At 44.3% G+C, this 15,442-nt stretch overlaps 1 protein-coding gene across 1 annotated transcript; it reads left to right on the forward strand.

Annotated features, from left to right (window-relative positions):
* Positions 1-773: 773 nt before the first annotated feature.
* Positions 774-14,360, forward strand: LOC117442799 (thrombospondin-4-B-like; the record flags this gene model as incomplete). The annotated part of the gene is made up of 7 exons (XM_034078762.1): positions 774-943; positions 8,584-8,781; positions 9,613-9,860; positions 12,310-12,412; positions 12,524-12,606; positions 12,734-12,785; positions 14,209-14,360. Coding segments are annotated over exons 1-7 (915 nt in total), but the record flags the coding sequence as incomplete, so codon positions are not given.
* Positions 14,361-15,442: the final 1,082 nt, after the last annotated feature.

Below are 15,442 nucleotides of genomic sequence, written 5' to 3' on the forward strand. Positions count from 1 at the left end.
TTCAACATGTAAGAAGTAGAAAGTACAGGTATTTGTGTTCAACATGTAAGAAGTAGAAAGTACAGGTATTTGTATTCAACATGTGAGAAGTAGAAAGTACAGGTATTTGAGTTCAACATGTAAGAAGTAGAAAGTACAGGTATTTGACAGGTGTATACTCATTAATTGGTTTCTTAAGTACTTTCAGATTGATTTAAACTAAGTATTTTCCGTAAGTACTTCTACTTTTGCTTGGTTCCTGCATCAATTATATCCAACGATATAATTTACTTTTTTTTCTACACATGGTAAGAATTAGAATTGCATGCCAACACTTTTGTCCTTCAGTGCAGATAAGATTACAGAAATGTTACTTGAGCATTTCTTTCCGGGGGGATTTCTACTAAACGTCAACCAATCTCTCAGCACTACTGGGGGAACGAGGCCACATGTTGTAAAAGTTAAACTGCGTCTCAGACATTCTCGAATAAATACTCTCATGTTTCTAAAGTGGGGAATTCACCTCGAGCGTGAACTCCAGGGTCTAAAAACATTCATGACTTCAGTTGCTGAACACGAGTTCCTGCTCTGCATCATCAGCTTCTCACGTTCAGCACATGTGTGTTGGAGCCAGGGGGAACTGGGAGCAGCAGAAGGAGCCAATGCAAAGACTGTCTGCAGGTCACTCCTTCTCTGCATGGGGCCGTCTGAGGAAGCAGGTTGTGGCCCTCATGCTCCGCCCCAGTAAGACTCCTCACATCCTCACACACTGTTCAGACCCGGACAGACAGCAGCAGCCGCCATGTCTCACGTCTGAGTCAAGAAGCAGGAAAACGCAGACATACAGAGAAACTGCTGATCTGGGACCAGCTAAAAGGGGACAAAATGGGTATTTGGACAGCTCTGATTCTGGCCTCACATCTGCTGTTAAACCTCAGCCTACGTGTGGAAGCCCAGGCTTTAGGTAAGTTGCATACATGCTTCTTCGATCATTGATTGGTGATCGCTCCGGATGACAAGTCAAGAATCTTTTTTTAAAGGTCGTCCGTTTGAGTTTCAACACGCGCACACGGAGGAAGATGTCTTTGATTTAATTTGCACTTTTTCTTACAACCTGCCTGTGATGTAATCCTCCATGTTGCTTATCTGTCAGATCAGATGTAATGGCTCCACTCCCCGGGGATGTGTCCACACAGTATGAGTTGTGATGCGGATCAAGCCGAGCACCGTGAAAGAGAACATCATATGCAGAGGCACACACAGGATTAGCCACGGTGGGGTACTCGCTGAATAAAATGCTAAATATCCCGTCAGTTCGGGAGATACGAAGCCGTTCATACATATATTCTGAAGTAAAGCCACCCTGCTTTACAGACCGACCTGTGTGGTTCCCGCGGCGTCAGGAGGCCCCGCTTTCTGGCTCGCATTATCAAGCTCTGTCCCAGCTGGGTCACACATGGGAGCAATCAGAGGGTCTGGGGGCAATAAAGCACTTGAAGTCACACAAAGTGTCCTCCAGTCTCACGCACATCTGTCCAAGGTCACTCGCATTGGAGCCGCAGCGACATGGAGACACATCGTGCGGTGGGGAGAGTTTATCAGCTGCCGTGATTCATGGAATACCTTCACGCAGCCATTCATCTCTGCTAACTCTGGGCTGCGGACGCCTGATGGTATTTATCAAACAAGTCCAGAGTAATGGATTTCCTCATCCATCACTTCCCTCGCTAATGACTCGTTGTACGCGCGACTCAAGCGGAGCGGGAACGATGTAAAGCAGCAGTGCGTTGGACAGCAATATAAACGGCTTTACCTGGAGTTCAAATGAAAGGAATTCAAAAAGTCATTTCGTATTCTGGGCACAGAGATAAGACAGGGCCACCCTTCGAATCAGATACGATCCATATTGCTATAAAATGTGAAAGGAGTTGAGTGATGAGCCTGCAGAGGACTATCAGCTTTACTTTCAGCTCTTTGTTTAGCATTGCAACATCGCTGTTTCCGCGCTTAAGGCATCTGTTGCCAGTGAGAAGCTTTTAAAAGTGACGGTACACTAATCACTACACAGCCGACAGACACAGTTATAGTGAACATCGTGAAGCACTTAGAGCACATGTGTCAAACTCGAGGCCCGGGGGCCAAATCAGGGCCGTGGTGGATTTAATTTCGGCCCGCAGGATAATTTCTAATCACTATTAGATCTGGCCCGCCGGTATATTGCACCTTCCCTCCATCCTGAGGGTCTCCTCCGCTCAGAGCCGGAGCCCAAACATTGATGACCTCGCACCCGAGATGAGACGCCAAGTATCTGAGCTAGCATCCCAGAGCAGCACACTGACTTCAATGGATGCTTCCTTCTGCACTTTCTCTCACGACAACAGGGCATGTTTGGTTTCTCTTTGAGGGAAATAGTTTTGTTGCAGCTGTTGTTGGCCTGTGGGGAAATGTACTCATAAGAAGTGACTCTGGAGAAGCTGCAGATAGAGCCGTGAGAAATGAATGCAGCTGATTATTTAATGTTGTTTTTATAGGCAATAGTTTAAGCTTTGTTAGTTCCAGGTTTAATATGTGCAATAAGTTCATTTCAATAAGTTCTGCAGTAAACATTGAACCAGTCCGGCCCTCGACTAGCACGAATTTTTAATGTTGGCCCACTGTGTGTTTGAGTTTAACCCCCCTGCTCTAGAGGCTAAAGAGACACATGTCCCTCAGGTGGTGGTGGAGACCAAAAACTGAGCGAAAATGGGGGAGACCCTAAAACTCTAAATAAATGGAAATGTCTCTGTAATTATTGGACGTTTAATTTAGCAACTGTTTGTCAGCAAGGTGGGAGTGTTGACTTTAACCAAATGGCAAAAAGTAAACTGTTATTTGAGATGTTTTTGATTTGACATCTTGAACCTTAATGGATGTTTGCTCCTGATTGGCAGATGACTTATGAATTAATGTCAACATGTGACTTCCTGTTGTGATTGGCTGCTGATGATCATTACTGGCTGAGGTTTAATTAAGTACGTCAAGTGATGGGAAGAAACTGAGAAGCAAGAACTGCACAATTGAGTATTTCCATACCTTTATAATTCTGTTTTACTTCAACTTCGAGGCAAATTTTAACTTTTACTGCACTTCATTTATTTGCTTACTTTAGTGGCTTGTCACCTTTCAGATTCAACTAAATACTCTTAAAACATAAAATAGGATGTAGATATTTTTCTCGTTATTGTATTGTAAGTTACGGCCAGATTGTTATTGATCTCCAACAGAAAATGTCCATGCTACCCATCAAGGGATAAGTATCAATAAATCATTATAATCCAATAGTACGATACACATTATTCTGGAGTGGGCCGTTCTGCATATTGAACACTTAAAGGTGGGGTAGGTAAGTTTGAGAAACCGGCTCGAGATCGCTAGAATTTGAAAATACACAACCGGAGAAAATCTGCCACTTCCTCACAGAGCCCCTCCTCCAACACACGAACGCGCACATGACCAATGAGGGCACGAGATCAGTTTGTGCCCCGATGGAAGGCTGACAGGCAGGTAGGCCATCCAGTCCGTTTAGCAGGCCCGGCTCAACGGATTGGTTGTACTTTTTACAGTATTACGGCTTCAACAGATGACATTTTTTTATGGATTTTTTGTCAAAGCACTTCAGATATTCATTGCTATCGGGATGTTAAGAGCATTCCATGGAATATAACAACAAGTGTATCTCGAGCCGGTTTCTGAAACTTACCTACCCCACCTTTAAGCTTTTGGTACTTCTCAATGTTCTAATGCAGTGTTTCTCAAACTTTTTCATACCAAGGACCACTTAACCAATAAAAAAACACTCGCGGACCACCCAACTCCACTAAAATCCAAAAACACATCATTTTTTACAAATCGCCTGAAAATTGTACCAACAAGTGGCAACATGTGTGATGAAGGTGTTGCGCTGGGCTATATCATGCAATCGAAAGTGAAACTTAAGCTCGTTCCATTGCGGAGATATTCCCGCGAGAGTGCGAAAAACTTAAATAGATTTATTTATTTCAAATGTTACCAATATACTCACGGACCACTAGGGGGCGCTCACGGACCACCAGTGGTCCGCGGACCACACTTTAAGAAGCACTGTTCTAATGGTAATAATGTTGTTCTTATGGAGAAAAGTTTAGATTGCAGACCTTTTCGTGTCCTTTATTTACAGGGGTGTGCCTCGATTTTCGATAAAGATCTGAGTACTTTTTCCACCGCTGGGTACTTCTAAACATGAGAGGTATGAGATATATCAACTTGACCGTGTTGGATTTATATTCAGGAGTGAAGAAGAGGACACGACCCAGCAGTGTGGCTTCAGCTGAACCGGATGAAGCTTGAAATGGAGGTGAATCAGGGGCTGGAATGAGGCGTTTTCTCAGGGTCTCTGGGGTGAGAGGACCCTCACCCCCACAAAGCTCCCAGTCCTCAAGATGTATGATCTGCAGGACGCAGTGTGTCCGCCTCATTTGTTCTCCTGATGATCTGCTCAGTTTTGGAGTTTTATCAAAGGAATGGACTGAGAGTTAAAGGTGCCAGGACATGTTTTCCGGTTATCGCCCGTCCCCTCGTGCTATGAAGGTTGTTCTGCATGTAACCGGTCTGCAGAGTCAAACCCTCAAAGTGCCCCCTGTAGGGAGTAAACTCTCACACAGAGAAGACCTGTCTGCTGCCCCAGAACGCCTCGTTGGACATTTCTCTTTCCCGTTGTTTACTTCCTGGTCACGGTGACGTAACGACGACCAAATGGACCAATCCGTGGTGGAGCTCCTCACACTCACATAGTCACTCAGCCGTATATTTTCTCAGCCGCGCTACTCCCCACGCAGCAACCAGGATACGACACCAGTAATCCAGCTCACACTGTCCGCTCCTCGAGCCTCAAAGGGCGGAGCAGCGAGCCCCGCAGCGTCCCGCCAACACGGCACCCAGACCCCACGCAGCATTCTCATCTGTTTGTCATCACTGGTGTCATTTCCTGGTTGCTAACAAACGCCATTGAAACACATAATCACTGATGTTCCGCTGTAACGGTGGTGGACTCATCAGAACAGAGTGGGCGAGCTGACCAATCAGAGCACCGTGGGCTCATAGGGAGGGGGGAGGAGCTCCAACAAGGCGTTTAGGACAGAGTGAATACACAGACTATACAGAGATGCTGTTTGAGAAACCAATGTGAGTTTGGAACATTGAACAATGTAAATCTATTCTAGTAGACCTCAACAATGGAATTATGATCAGTAGAAATGGCCATGACATGGAGCATTTCAAAATAAAACTTTCTTCAGTGGTAGAGGAAGTATTCAGACCCTTAACTTAAAGGGGACCTATCATGCAGAATGCACTTTGTGATGTCTTCTCTACATCAACATGTGTCCCCGGTGAGTCGGGGAACTCACGCAGCGTCAGGAAATAAAACCCTCTCTTTTCCTCCGTACCCAAATCTCTAAAAACGGGGAACAACGGAGCTGATCCAGATTTGCGTCCGATATGACGTAACATCTGAAATGTGGACCCATGGGCCAATCAGAAACGTTGCTATCAGAAACAATGCCTGACTGTTTTGGACGTAATATGGTCGGTGTTTACATTAGCATCGCTAGCACTCAGAGCTAACCTGTGCTGGAGAGCATGTGTGTGAAGAAGCAGGAAGTAGAAAGGAACTCACCTCGTGGTGTAACCGGCAAGAGAGAAAGCCTTTGAGCTCCAGACTGTTTCAGAGCCTTGATAATCCATGATATGGAGTTTCATCACGGCAGCGTTTAGTTTAGACGGTAGCTGCCGGGTCCCGCATGAGCTCAGACCCCTCCTCTTTAAAGCTTTATCCCCAAATCAGCACTTTAGAAACAGGAAGTGAAATAGAGGGATATGAGGCATGGCTAGAATGATCCGTTTGGTATTCTGAGCAAAACACTTCATCGACATGATTTTATATATCTGAGAGCCATGCTATTGCCTAAAGATACCATGATAGGTGACCTTTAAAGTAGAGACACTACGTACTGATATACACCTGAACATCAGCAGGAGAGGACTCTTTAAAGTAGAGACACTACATACTGATATACACCTGAACATCAGCAGGAGAGGACTCTTTAAAGTAGAGACACTACATACTGATATACACCTGAACATCAGCAGGAGAGGACTCTTTAAAGTAGAGACACTACATACTGATATACACCTGAACATCAGCAGGAGAGGACTCTTTAAAGTAGAGACACAACATACTGATATACACCTGAACATCAGCAGGAGAGGACTCTTTAAAGTAGAGACACTACATACTGATATACACCTGAACATCAGCAGGAGAGGACTCTTTAAAGTAGAGACACTACATACTGATATACACCTGAACATCAGCAGGAGAGGACTCTTTAAAGTAGAGACACTACATACTGATATACACCTGAACATCAGCAGGAGAGGACTCTTTAAAGTAGAGACACTACATACTGATATGCACCTGAACATCAGCAGGACTCTTTAAAGTCCACATCTCAAGGAAGCAGCTTGTGTCAGAAACACGAGGACAGAGTTAACAGAAGAAACTCTTGGCTGACACCGGACCGTCTCTGGCAGCATTTGGGAACAGTGCGAGTCCCTCCTGACTGAAGGCCCTGCTATACTAGAAGTACTGTGTGTGTTTTAGTAGTAAAGTACTGCATTATACAATATCAGCATATCATGTGTTTTTATAAGTACAAAGTAACTGTGAGCGTTGAATAAAAGTAGGCAATATTTGAACTATAATGTAGTTTTAAATGGAAATAATCAAGTAAAGTGTAGTTACTTATATTCCACCACTGGTTTATAAAAAATGTCATTGTGCAAATATTATGTAAAAGCATCAGTAGTCAACCAAACGTTGTCTTCCCAATATCAAAGAACTTGATGTGATATATGATGTGTCTCTGTATAACCCGGCATGTAACTGCAGGTTCTCAAAAGATCAACAATCACTGGGTCAACATCATCTCCTCATGTCGACTCAGGATGTGTTTGGGTTAGGGCTGTCCCGAATAACATTTTTCGGGCTCCGGATATTCGGTAGTAGTCAGCAGCGAACCGCTTCAACACGTGTATTTTGGTGTATTCACGGCATTCATTTTGTTATTCTACAGTATTGTTGTGTTATAGTTATTAACCCAATTTGTGTTCTTTGAAATTGAAAAGGATATTGCATTGTGTTTGTTACTTTAGTTGCAGTTGTGTGTCTTAACGGAGCGTCCACACTACAGCTCGAAAAAAAGCTTGGAGCTGGGCGTGTCTGGAGCTTGGGGATTTTATTCAAGCAACACGACCAACAACCAATCACATGAATCTCCCGCCCCCGACATACAAAGCAAAAAACCCCGGGGATTGTATGCGAGCAATATATATATATATATATATATAAACTCCCCAAACAGGAGAAAACCTACCAGTTTCCCCCACTGTCTCTGCCACCTCCCTCCATGCTGGTTCCTCCGGTTTGTATCCCGGTAGGTGAAGAGGGTCTGGTCATACAAAACCGGGTGATTGCTACGGCGATAATTAGTTTCTCCTCCGACTTTTTTTGAAATATAGAAATGAACGGCGGGATATCTCTCCCAGCTTAGACGCAGTTTGATTGGCTACGGCTTCAGCTGTCAGATTTTGGGAAACGGGATTTGATTGGCTGGCGCTGGCTACTCCGGCGTCTCCGGCGTCAGAAGTTGAACATTGTTCAACTTCTGACGCCGGAGACGGACCGCTCTGCTACCCACAATTCAGTTCGGCAAAAAAGCGCGGCTACGTGACGTCACCCCATTGAAAGTGAATGGGCAGATTGGAGTTTTCGACGCTGTCGACGCTGTAGTGTAGACGGGCCGTAACGGCCCGTCCACACTGCGGCGTGCGCTGACGCTTGCCGGCGGGCGTGTCTGAAACTCGACCAACAACCAATCACATGAATCTCCCGCCCCTGACACACAAGCAGCGGTTTGATTGGCTAGAGCTTGTACTGGCATATGATGCGATTGGCTGAAGCCTCGCCGAGGCGTCAAAAGTTGAACATTGCTCAACTTTTGCAGCGAGCCACGCCAGCTACGCTCCACGTCGCTTCCCACGATGCATTTCGGCTAAAAGTGACGTCACCCCATTCAAAGTGAATGGGGAAGCGTCAACGCACGCCGCTGTGTGGACGGGCCGTAAGTGTAATTTCGCTTGGCTTCCTATTTATGGACATGCTTTTATTTTGAAGGAGAGGTAGCGCTGTTGACAGGAAGTTGTTGTTGCTGTGGAAACAACGTGACGGAGATTAACGGAGAAAAGTAATGTCTACATATAAAGACGGAGAAAGTAAATAGCGTTTATGGTTAAGTGTTAGCACCCCCCCGAACAAGCTCTTACGTTGAGATTGGAGATTTCAATAAATTCAATTTGGAAAAAAAACGGGAGAAAAAAAAACGAATATCCGAAAAACGAAATTGAAACCCGAATAGTACTCCAACGAACGAATATTCGGATATTCGAATACAGCCCTAGTTTGGGTCATAAATATTCATACATCTGGTCCTCCATTGCTCATGTGCCTTTCTCCCTTCTCCTCCACAGTGTATGATCTGCTCACCTCGCCGGACTGCCTGCCGGACCTTCTGCAGGGCGGCCTGGTGGAGCAGGGCGTGAACGAGGCCTTCATCCTGACCTCCTTCAAGCTTCAGCCCAAAACAGGAACCAGCATCTTCGCCCTGTTCAACCCGCGGGACAACAGCAAGTACTTCGAGTTCACCGTCATGGGGAAGCTCAACCGAGGTCAGAAGCTACGAGAGAAGAGGCTTTCTCTGGAGGACATTCTTAAGAGAAACTGATAAATGATTCATGGACAACGTTTTCTTTGTTATATTTAATAAAGTAATAAAGAAAGTCAATATACAAGTGAAATATCTCAAATGTAGGAACAGAGCAACTTCACCCTTAGGCATCTAAAGACCCCCATCATTAAACCATAGGTCCTTAACCATTTGCCAATCCACCGTTTGCCCTCCTGAAATGTAAATCCTAAAAATATGTCTCTGTTAAACACATATAGGATTCAAAATACTATTTAAACGAGTAAAAGGCAATCCGAGTATAAAACATAATCTATACATATTATTTAAATGATTATATGAACATTTGACACAACCCTTTCCTATCATCGAAACCAGGGTGTCAAACTCAATTTCATCGCGGGCCACATTTGCATAAAGGTTGCACTCAAAGGGCCGGTTTTAACTATATAAATATAAAATATATATATATAAAATAATGTATTATATTACATTATTGCCTCTGAATTGGATTATTATCAGATAGGATAATAACTTAGTCATTAACTACGTCTGAAAGCAGAAGTCCAGGGCAAATAATTGCAAGTCTCTTCATGCATGTCACAAAACGAGATGCATTGTGGGACATGTAGTTTATGGGCATATTATATTATAAACGTATTATATTATTTGCAAGCTCTTGCGGGCCACATAAAATGAAGTCGCGGGCCGGATTTGGCCCCCGGGCCTTGAGTTTGACACCCCTGATCTAAACCAAACAACACGACACTATAAACAAATAAACTAAATCTCTTCCTCATCCTCATCCTCTCAGCTGTGTTGCGTTACCTGCGGAGCGACAAGAGGATGACCTCGGTGACCTTCAACAACCTGGTGCTGGCGGACGGCCAACAGCACCGGCTGCTGTTCCACCTGAAGGGCATGCAGCAGGGTCCGGGGGGCGTGGAGCTGCATCTGGACTGCAGGCTGGTGGAGACCATCAGGGACTTACCTGCCGCCTTCCAGGGTTTACCTGCAGAATACGGCACCGTGGACCTGAAGACCATGCAGGCCCGAGACCAGGTGGGCCTTCACTCACAGTAGAGAGTGGTGCAGGAGTGAGTCCTAAACCCAGGAAATAACTCAGCATTTTAGATCTTTATAAGGTCTGAGGTTAATGCAAGCTTACAAGATTTTCATATTTTGTTCTATGAAGTAAAATACTTCAATGAATTTTAAAACAGCGGTTGCTAATAAGTATCTATAAAGTGGCAAGCCCAACATTAGCTGCCTTTAGCTTGGCGGTGGTGACGTGAAGTCATGTGACCGTGCTTTGGTTCCTTTATAGCCCAACATTAGCCTTCTTTAGCTTAGCGGTGGTGCCGTGAAGTCATGTGACCGTGCTTTGGTTCCTTTATAGCCCAACATTAGCCTTCTTTAGCTTAGCGGTGGTGCCGTGAAGTCATGTGACCGTGCTTTGGTTCCTTTATAGCCCAACATTAGCCGCCTTTAGCTTAGCGGTGGTGACGTGAAGTCATGTGACCGTGCTGTAGTTCCTTTATAGCCCAACATTAGCCACCTTTAGCTTAGCGGTGGCGTTGTGAAGTCATATGACCGTGCTGTAGTTCCTTTATAGCCCAACATTAGCCTTCTTTAGCTTAGCGGTGGTGACGTGAAGTCATGTGACCGTGCTGTAGTTCCTTTATAGCCCAACATTAGCCACCTTTAGCTTAGCGGTGGCATTGTGAAGTCATGTGACCGTGCTGTAGTTCCTTTATAGCCCAGCATTAGCCACCTTTAGCTTAGCGGTGGGGCGTGACGTCATGTGATCGTGCTGTAGTTCCTTTATAGCCCAACATTAGCCACCTTTAGCTTAGCGGTGGTGACGTGAAGTCATGTGACCGTGCTGTAGTTCCTTTATAGCCCAACATTAGCCACCTTTAGCTTAGCGGTGGTGACGTGAAATCATGTGACCGTGTTGTAGTTCCTTTATAGCCCAACATTAGCAGCCTTTAGCTTAGCGGTGGTGACTTGAAGTCATGTGACCGTGCTGTAGTTCCTTTATAGCCCAACATTAGCCACCTTTAGCTTAGCGGTGGCATTGTGAAGTCATGTGACCGTGCTGTAGTTCCTTTATAGCCCAGCATTAGCCACCTTTAGCTTAGCGGTGGGGCGTGACGTCATGTGATCGTGCTGTAGTTCCTTTATAGCCCAACATTAGCCACCTTTAGCTTAGCGGTGGTGACGTGAAGTCATGTGACCGTGCTGTAGTTCCTTTATAGCCCAACATTAGCCACCTTTAGCTTAGCGGTGGTGACGTGAAATCATGTGACCGTGTTGTAGTTCCTTTATAGCCCAACATTAGCAGCCTTTAGCTTAGCGGTGGAGTTGTGAAGTCATGTGACCGTGCTGTAGTTCCTTTATAGCCCAACATTAGCCACCTTTAGCTTAGCGGTGGCGTTGTGAAGTCATGTGACCGTGCTGTAGTTCCTTTATAGCCCAACATTAGCCTTCTTTAGCTTAGCGGTGGTGACGTGAAGTCATGTGACCGTGCTGTAGTTCTTTTATAGCCCAACATTAGCCACCTTTAGCTTAGCGGTGGTGACGTGAAGTCATGTGACCGTGCTGTAGTTCTTTATAGCCCAACATTAGCCGCCTTTAGCTTAGCGGTGGTGACGTGAAGTCATGTGACCGTGCTGTAGTTCCTTTATAGCCCAACATTAGCCACATTTAGCTTAGCGGTGGTGGCGTGAAGTCATGTGACCTTGCTGTAGTTCCTTTATAGCCCAACATTAGCCACATTTAGCTTAGCGGTGGTGGCGTGAAGTCATGTGACCGTGCTGTAGTTCCTTTAGAGCCCAACATTAGCCTTCTTTAGCTTAGCGGTGGTGACGTGAAGTCATGTGACCATGCTGTAGTTCCTTTATAGCCCAACATTAGCCGCCTTTAGCTTAGCGGTGGTGACTTGAAGTCATGTGACTGTGCTGTAGTTCCTTTATAGCCCAACATTAGCCGCCTTTAGCTTAGCGGTGGTGACGTGAAGTCATGTGACTGTGCTGTAGTTCCTTTATAGCCCAACATTAGCCTCCTTTAGCTTAGCGGTGGGGACGTGAAGTCATGTGACCGTGCTGTAGTTCCTTTATAGCCCAACATTAGCCTCCTTTAGCTTAGTGGTGGTGACTTGAAGTCATGTGACCGTGCTGTAGTTCCTTTATAGCCCAACATTAGCCACCTTTAGCTTAGCGGTGGTGACGTGAAGTCATGTGACTGTGCTGTAGTTCCTTTATAGCCCAACATTAGCCGCCTTTAGCTTAGCGGTGGTGACGTGAAGTCATGTGACTGTGCTGTAGTTCCTTTATAGCCCAACATTAGCCTCCTTTAGCTTAGCGGTGGTGACGTGAAATCATGTGTAATGTGAACAAAAATACATCCCTGCGCCACTCTATTTCCATACAATAATGGAAATCTTTCCGTCCCATAAATGGATCCAAATTGGCTAAGCTGTCCTCTTTGTGTTGTTTTATTCCAACAGGAGAGTTTAGACGAGCTCAAGCTGGTGGTCGGGGACACGTTTGAGAATGTTGCTTCAATACAAGACTGCCATTTCCAACAAAAAGACTCCGTCCAAACTCTGGGTAAGAAGTCTACAGAGACAGCCGAGTGTTTTCTCAGTTTGTCCCTTGAGAACAGGCTCAGAAACCCCCCCTCACCTTTCTTCAGTTTCACAAAGTAAACCTTTCTCTCAGGGGTCAACACGAAGCAGCTGTCAAACCAAATGCTGGACCTAACGAAGGTGATAAATGAGCTGAAAGACGTCCTCATTCAGCAGGTGAGTTACACTAACGGCCCCACTGAGACCACTTCATCCCTGCGTCCTCACCCCTGACCCCTGACCCCCCCCCCCCCCCCGACAGCTTTACTGCATGCAGACTTATTTATGCTTCACCTTTTCACAGGTCAAAGAGACTTCATTCCTCAGAAACACCATCTCAGAGTGTCAGGCCTGCGGTAAGACAGCTTCTATTAAACAGCAGTTTCTTTAACAAACAAAATATCAGATGACGATGGTTTGAATGTGTTAGAAAAATATCACTCGTCCCCGGCTTGAGCTTCAACATCAGGATCCACGTATCTGGGATCCTCTCCAGAAGGGAAGGAGTCATCACATACAGAGCATCAACTAGTTCCTGAGCAGTGTCCTTCACATGCTGATATCCAAGAGAGGGAGTCACACAGTCACAAGATGGAGGACTACCGGTTCTTCTCTGTAATCATACATCCTGAGTTTTTTTTCAAAATGCTGTCTTTTCTCAAAATCTCAAAATTCTGACTTTTTTGTGAAATTCAATTTTTTTTTTTACTTTTTCCTCAAAATGATGATTTTTTTCTCCAAATTATGTCGTTTTTCTCAAAATTATGATTTCTCTCAAAATTCTGTATTTTTTCTCAAATGAATTTTTTTGGGACTTTTTCCTCAAAATTATGTATTTTTTTCTCAAATTTGGACTTTTTTCTCAAAATCATTTTTTTTTTACTTTTTCTCAAAATCTTTTTTTTTCTTTCTCTCAAAATTATGCCTTTTTTCTCAAAATCTCAAAATTCTGTCGTTTTTCTCAAAATCCTGACTTTTTTCTCAAAATCTCAAACAGCGTCCTTCACATGCTGATATCAAGAGAGGGAGTCACACAGTCACAAGATGGAGGACTACCGGTTCTTCTCTGTAATCATACATCCTGAGTTTTTTTTCAAAATTCTGTCTTTTCTCAAAATCTCAAAATTCTGACTTTTTTGTGAAATTCAATTTTTTTTAACTTTTTCCTCAAAATGATGAATTTTTTCTCCAAATTATGTTTTTTTTTTTTTACTTTTTCCTCAAAATTCGGATTTCTTTCTCTCAAAATTATGGTTTCTCTCAAAATTATGTATTTTTTCTCAAATGAATTTTTTTGGGACTTTTTCCTCAAAATTAGAACTTTCTCTCAAAATTATGTATTTTTTCTCAAATTTGGACTTTTTTCTCAAAATCTTTTTTTTTTCTTTCTCTCAAAATTATGCCTTTTTTCTCAAAATCTCAAAATTCTGTCATTTTTCTCAAAATCTCAAACAGCGTCCTTCACATGCTGATATCCAAGAGAGGGAGTCACACAGTCTCAAGATGGAGGAACAGAAAGCAGTATCAATGTTTACTTCAGATTAGCTCCACGTCAGAAATGAGCATGCTTGATGTCTCTCTCCATAGAGGCTGAGTCATCATGTTAATCACATAGCTATCATCTGCCTCAAGCAGTCCTGATGCTCTTCCAGGTCATCTCACATCCTGTCACGTTCACAGCTACAGTTGGGATACCTCTGTGAGCATGCTACTCTCATGTTGGAAGAGGACGTTCAGTATTTTCACAACAAAACGTGTTTTTTTGTCTTTGCTTCAAAGGTCTGGGGGGGACTGAGGTGGTGAAACCCAGGTGTGGTGCAGGTGTGTGTTTCCGTGATGTACGGTGCATAGAGACGGCCGACGGTGTGGAGTGCGGGCCGTGTCCAGACGGATACACCGGGGACGGATTCAACTGTGACGATGTGGACGAGGTAAGGCTCAGGGTGTGTGTGGGTGGTGTGTGTGTGTGTGTGTGTGTGTGTGTGTGTATAGGCCTATGCTATATGCTCTGACCGTTCCACTTCCTGCATGCCCGACCTTACGTGTGGTGGAATAGCACCCATTGACTAGAGTGGCCGCGATCGCCGTGTGTGTGTGTGTGTGTGTGTGTGTGTGTGTGTGTGTGTGTGTGTGTGTGTGTGTGTGTGTGTGTGTGTGTGTGTGTGTGTGTGTGTGTGTGTGTGTGTGTGTGTGTGTGTGAGATGTCTGCCACACGTGGAAGCCCCTCTTTAGTTTCTCACCTGCTGAGCCCAGAGTGAAATGCTTTCGTGTGCACAGACCGGAGGGGGGCAGGAGTACGAGCACCCTTGACAAAGTTAGAGTGGGGGTGCCAAACCAGGCGGCTGCACCACCACCTGGTCTGCTGAACACGGGTTGTAGAGAAACCGTGCAGATCTTGACACCAGGATTGTCTAAAAGAAAAAAAAAGAACATTGTGTGAGAAAGGCACAGATACAATAACAAAAATACATTTCATTTGAGGGCACCTTTCACAACATTCAATGGCACCTTACAAATGAATAAAATACAAGTGGCATTACGATATAAAAATGTGTGTGAACTAATTATTCGTTAGGCTTGATTTTAAATATGTCTGACTATATCATATACGTGATATCAGTACTTTTACTATGTGTTAGGTATTTTGTATTCGTGGTTATCAAGTATCAGACACTCTAACAACAGATAATGTTTTAAACAATAGTATTATACTGACACCACACATCTTATCCTTTCACCGTGTAGTCTGTAGGAATAAAACGTAAAAACACTGAAGTGTATTCCAATGCGAAAAATGTAAATAATTAAACGATAAGTTGTCCACCGTAACTATGGCAACACCGGCGGGTCTAAACCTTTACAGTCTAAACCAGTGGTTCTCAAATGGGGGTACACGGACCCCTAGGGGTACGTTGGAGTACTGCAGGGGGTGCGTGAGATTTATTTTTATGTTAATGTCGGAAAAAAAATACAAATTTTAGGAAATGTAAGGAAGTTTGAGCAGTGTGGGTTT

Source organism: Pseudochaenichthys georgianus, unplaced genomic scaffold, assembly GCF_902827115.2.
Source record: "Pseudochaenichthys georgianus unplaced genomic scaffold, fPseGeo1.2 scaffold_477_arrow_ctg1, whole genome shotgun sequence".
In the NCBI taxonomy this organism is placed as follows: Eukaryota; Metazoa; Chordata; class Actinopteri; order Perciformes; family Channichthyidae; genus Pseudochaenichthys; species Pseudochaenichthys georgianus.